The sequence below is a fragment of the Orycteropus afer genome, unplaced genomic scaffold (genome assembly GCF_000298275.1).
Source record: "Orycteropus afer afer isolate SDZICR_OR568_19922 unplaced genomic scaffold, OryAfe1.0 scaffold00776, whole genome shotgun sequence".
Lineage (NCBI taxonomy): Eukaryota > Metazoa > Chordata > Mammalia > Tubulidentata > Orycteropodidae > Orycteropus > Orycteropus afer.
Genome location: NW_006922363.1, coordinates 539,568 through 544,331, shown reverse-complemented (window position 1 = coordinate 544,331; position 4,764 = coordinate 539,568). Strand labels below are relative to the sequence as shown.

The 4,764-nt window shown below is 36.9% G+C and overlaps 1 protein-coding gene across 1 annotated transcript in view; it reads left to right on the top strand.

Moving 5' to 3' along the window:
* The window catches only part of OPHN1 (oligophrenin 1), a gene marked incomplete at its 3' end in the record, with an annotated part of 597,264 nt that overhangs the window by 185,546 nt on the left and 406,954 nt on the right, over positions 1-4,764 (top strand). The window contains exon 7 of the mRNA XM_007957689.1: positions 2,156-2,266. Coding sequence (XP_007955880.1) covers positions 2,156-2,266 — 111 coding nt within the window. The remainder of the gene's footprint in view (positions 1-2,155; positions 2,267-4,764) is intronic.

Here is a 4,764-nt window from a genome sequence, read left to right as displayed (position 1 = left end):
GCTCTGCTGTGCATGGGGTCGCTATGAGTCGGAAACGACTCGATGGCACTTAACAACAACAACAACAACAACAATGCACATATGGTGCCCTTGCCAGGGTAAAGATGAGTTCAGAGAAGAGAAAACTTATATATAGCTGTGAAAAATTGCCTTACTTGCAGAATATGAACTTTCAACTTGATGAGGTCATTCAAAACTATAATCTTAGACAAGTAGAAATGCAGAAACTGACCATTCATTTTTAGGGGAAAGACTCTATCGAAGGAGAACATAGAGTATGTTTGGGAAATGTTTGGTCATAATTGTGTTACTTCAGTGAAAGACAAGATGGGATTAGGCAAGATGATGCCATTTTTTGGATTCATAGGCTTGGGAGTTTATATTTAATTCTGGTGTATCTGGGGGACCATTGAAGTCTTTTAACCATGGAAGTGACATACATGATTAAAACTCTGTTTTCAGAATCTTGAACTGGCTGAAGTTTTTGGATGACTTTGACCAGGGAGAGACCAGAAGCAGGTCAACCAGTTTAGGAAAATATTACAGTGATCTGTTATTGTTGTTGTTGGGTGGCATCAAGGCAATTTCAATTTATAGAGTTTCCAAGTGACAAAGTAAAACTACCCCGTTAGGTTCTCTTGGCTGTAATCACTACGGAAGCAAATTGCCATATCTTTTTCCTATGGAGCTGCTGGTAAGATTTGAGCCACCAAGGCACCTTTGGAATATCCTTGGGGAGATATAATGAAACAGAGGAGTGATACTAGGGATGGAAGGAAGTACTTAACTAGTGTAGAATCCAGTATTGAAGATTTGAGTATGAAAAATACCTAGTGGAATAATCATAGACATGAGTTGTGAATGTTCTTAAAAACATATTGTCCAAAGTCACACAGTTTATGGCAGAGGTGGAGAGTATACTTTAATTCCTAGTTTAATTAATTCCCATCACCTCACATCAGGTGCTTGTAGATAATGGGTCAAGAGCCTGAGTAGTACTGAAAATGAGAGCTACTTCTCTTTCATAAACTAAAATGTATTAGTTCTACCATTTTCTTATTCCACACCTTTGTTTCCTTTCTTTTGTTTCTCTTCTGTGCCAGGGTTCCCATGTAGAAAATGCATAGCATAGCAGGCTTCAGACTGCTATCCTTTGAAAGACCTGCTTACAATATTGGCTTTTGGCTGGTAAACAGTTCTGGTGTAGCGCCTAAGGCATTTGAATTCTATCCAGAAGGTGACAGTTCAAACTCACTAGCCACTTATTAGAAGGAAGGTTCACAATCTACTTCCATAGAGATACCGCCTCGGAAACCCAACAAGGGATTGCTATGAGTTGGACCGACTTGACGGCTCTGGGTTTGGTCTCTTTTTTGGTTATTCTGATGTAAAAGTTTATATAAATGATCAAAGGTGGCTCACTCTGCCTAGACTATTTGAGCAAACAATGTTGAATACAATGCAGAATACATCTTCCCTTTTGGGAGTCTGGAATTTTGGTATGTGCTAGGTAGAAAGTATCTACATAACTAGCCCCCAATGAAACCTCAAATATTTAGTCTCTAATGAGTTTTCCTGGTAGACAATATTTCACACATGGTGTCACAACTCACTGCTGCAGGATTTAAGTTTTTTCCTCTTGACTACACTGGTAGAGGGCTCTTGGAAACTTAAAACTGGTTTCTTCTGAACTTCATCCCTTGCACATTTTCTTCTACTGATTTTACTTTACATCTTTCTGCTCTAATAAATTTTGGCCATGAGTTTAGATGCAGAGTCCCATGAGTCCTCCAATTGAATTATAAAATTTTCGGGTTGTCTTGGGCACCCCAACATAGTTCAAAACTTTATTTTCTTTTAGAGGATTTTGCCATGAATGTTTCTGGAGGGTCTTAGCAGTTTGTTGCTCTATGTAGATGCATTTGGTATCTTTCCTGATGAACAAAAAGGCAGCCTTTGTACTCATTTAGTCAATAATGAGATGACTAGCCTTTGGTCAGTAACCTTGTCTATCTTGGCTTTTGTGAAATAAAGTAATGGGGTCACTACTTGGTGTATAAATTCTACTCTAGCTCTAGCATTTTGTTGAATCCATAACCATTGATTTCCATAACCACTGTGCTTCTGTGTGACATTTCTTGCCCTTATTCTACAGGCAGATCTTCAGGTGGACAAGGAGAGACACAGTTTCTTTGAGTCCTCTCTTGATTATGTTTCTCAAATCCAAGAAGTTCAGGAGTCCAAGAAATTCAATATTGTGGAGCCAGTAAGTTCTATCTGTTGATGAATAATTATAAAATGCTTACCATATAACAGCTAAGAATACTTAGCAAATGCAGTCTTCATATGGAGGACTTTAGTCATAAAATTGCAATGTCAAAGAATGTGACCAATCATCCATCATTAATGATGTATATCAGGAAAGTAGTCATACTGAATCATATGGCTACGTTTCTCTTGCTTTCTCACTAATTCTCTCTTCCCTCTCTCATTTTCTCTGTGACTTTTTTCTTTCTTCCTCTTTTTTCTATCCTTCTCTTCCTCCATTTAACTCTCTGTCACCCATCTTTTTACCCCTTCCCTCTCCCCACATTTCTCTCTTGCTTTCAGAAAATGTTCTGAAAGTATTCATTCATATATTAGGTACTATGCTAGGAACTCTTGAGTCTTTCATTCAATGGCATCCAATTCTACTATTTTTACTTCTATCATCTGTAATTATTTACACTTAAACTTCTTAATTTATTACACAAGATGATGTACTTTAATTTGACAAGTGTGTTGAATATAACAAGTTTATTTTTAATTAAAAAAATAACTTGAAAAAATAACTTGAAAAAAATCATAGCAATAATGAAATAAAAAACATCCCTTATTCAGAGACTATCACATTTCCTTCCAAATTATCCATGTCTGTCATATCATTTTCTCTAGCTGTGTGTGCATATGTACTTATATATGTGCACATGTTCATGTATATATATGTTGCACATGTGTATCTGCACTCATATTTGTATATATCTGCATATGTATATGAGCAAACACTTATTTTTAAATTTGTTCAACATATATTTATTGACGTCCCATTATATACCAGGCCTTGTGGTAGACACTGCAGATCCTATATTGAACAAGACAGACTCAGTTTCTGTCTTTATGAAGCCTACACTCTTGTAGTTTAACAGAAAGGAAAAACATATACAGATGAATAAAATAATTGAAGGTTGTGAAAGGAGTATGGAAGAAACCCTAAGGAACTAAAATAAAGAACAAGAATGGATAGATACTTCAGACTAAGTAATCGAGGAAGACCTTGGAGGAAGTGACATTTAATCTGAGATTTAAAGGAAGAGTAGATACAGGCATATGAATTGTGGGGAAAGAACAGGAAGAGGAAACACATTTGCACAGGTGTTAAGATAGAAAATAACAGTGCACTTGAGGAATGAAAAGAAAGCTAGTAGTGTCTTTAGATACTGGTGAGAGAAAAGAAGAGAGGAAAGAAATGATGTCTGATAGGCCGGTATACAAGCAGTAGAAAACCACTGAAGGATGTCAAGCAATGTATGACATGAGCCAATTTTTGTTGTGTGGAGAATGACTTGGTAGAGGCCAGAGTGGAAGTTAGGAAACAAGTTTATTGGCTAATGCTGTGATCCAGGCAAGAAAAGATGTTGACTTGGTTTAGGGGGGTGATAGTAGAAACAGAAAAGAAGGGCTGAAACAGAGATATATTTTTGAAGGCAAAACTGGCAGGAATTATTGATGGATTGAATTAGAATATATATGTGTGTGTATGTGTGTGTGTACTACATGTAAATAACAGTGCATGTAGTACATGTAACAGCTACCTGGCCAACTGACTGGAAGAGATCCATTTTTGTACCCATTCCAAAGAAAGGTGGTCCCAGAGAATGTGAAAATTATTGAACAATATCATTAATATTGCAGGAAAGTAAGATCTTACTGAAGATAATTCAAAAATGGTTGTGGCAGTATATTGACAGAGAACTTCCAGAGATGCAAGCTGGATTCAGAATAGGACATGGAAAAGGGATATCATTGCTGCTGTCAGATGAATCCTGGCTCAAAGCAAAGAATACCAGAAAGATATTTACTTATGTTTTATTGACTATGCAAAGGCATTTGATTGTGTAGATCATAACAAATTGTGGATAACATTGAGAATAATGGAAATTCCAGAACAGTTGATTGTGCTTATAAGGAACCTCTACATTAAGTAGGAGGCTGTTTTTCGAACAGAACAAGGGGATACTGCATGGTTTAAAATCAACAAGGGAGTGTGTCAGGGTGGTATCCTTTCCCCATACTTATTCAATCTGTATGGCAAGCAAATGACCCAAGAAACTGGATTATATGAAGAAGAATGTGGAATCAAGTTTGGAGGAAGAATCATTAACAACCTGAGATATGCTAACAACACAACTTTGCTTGCTGAAAGTGAGGACGACTCGAGGCACTTACTGATGAAGATTGCAGACTACAGTCTGCATGGATTACATCTCAATATATAGAAAACAAAAATCATCACAACTGGACTTATAATTAGCATCATGAAAAATGGAAAAAAAGATTGAAGTTGTCAAGGACTTCACATTGCTTGGTTCTACAATTGATACCAATGGAAGCAGTAGTCAGGACATTAGATGACATATAGCACTGGGCAAGTTGGCTGCAACGGACTTCTTTTAAGTTCTGAGGAGCAAGGATGTCTCCTTGAGGACTAAGGTGCACCTGACACAA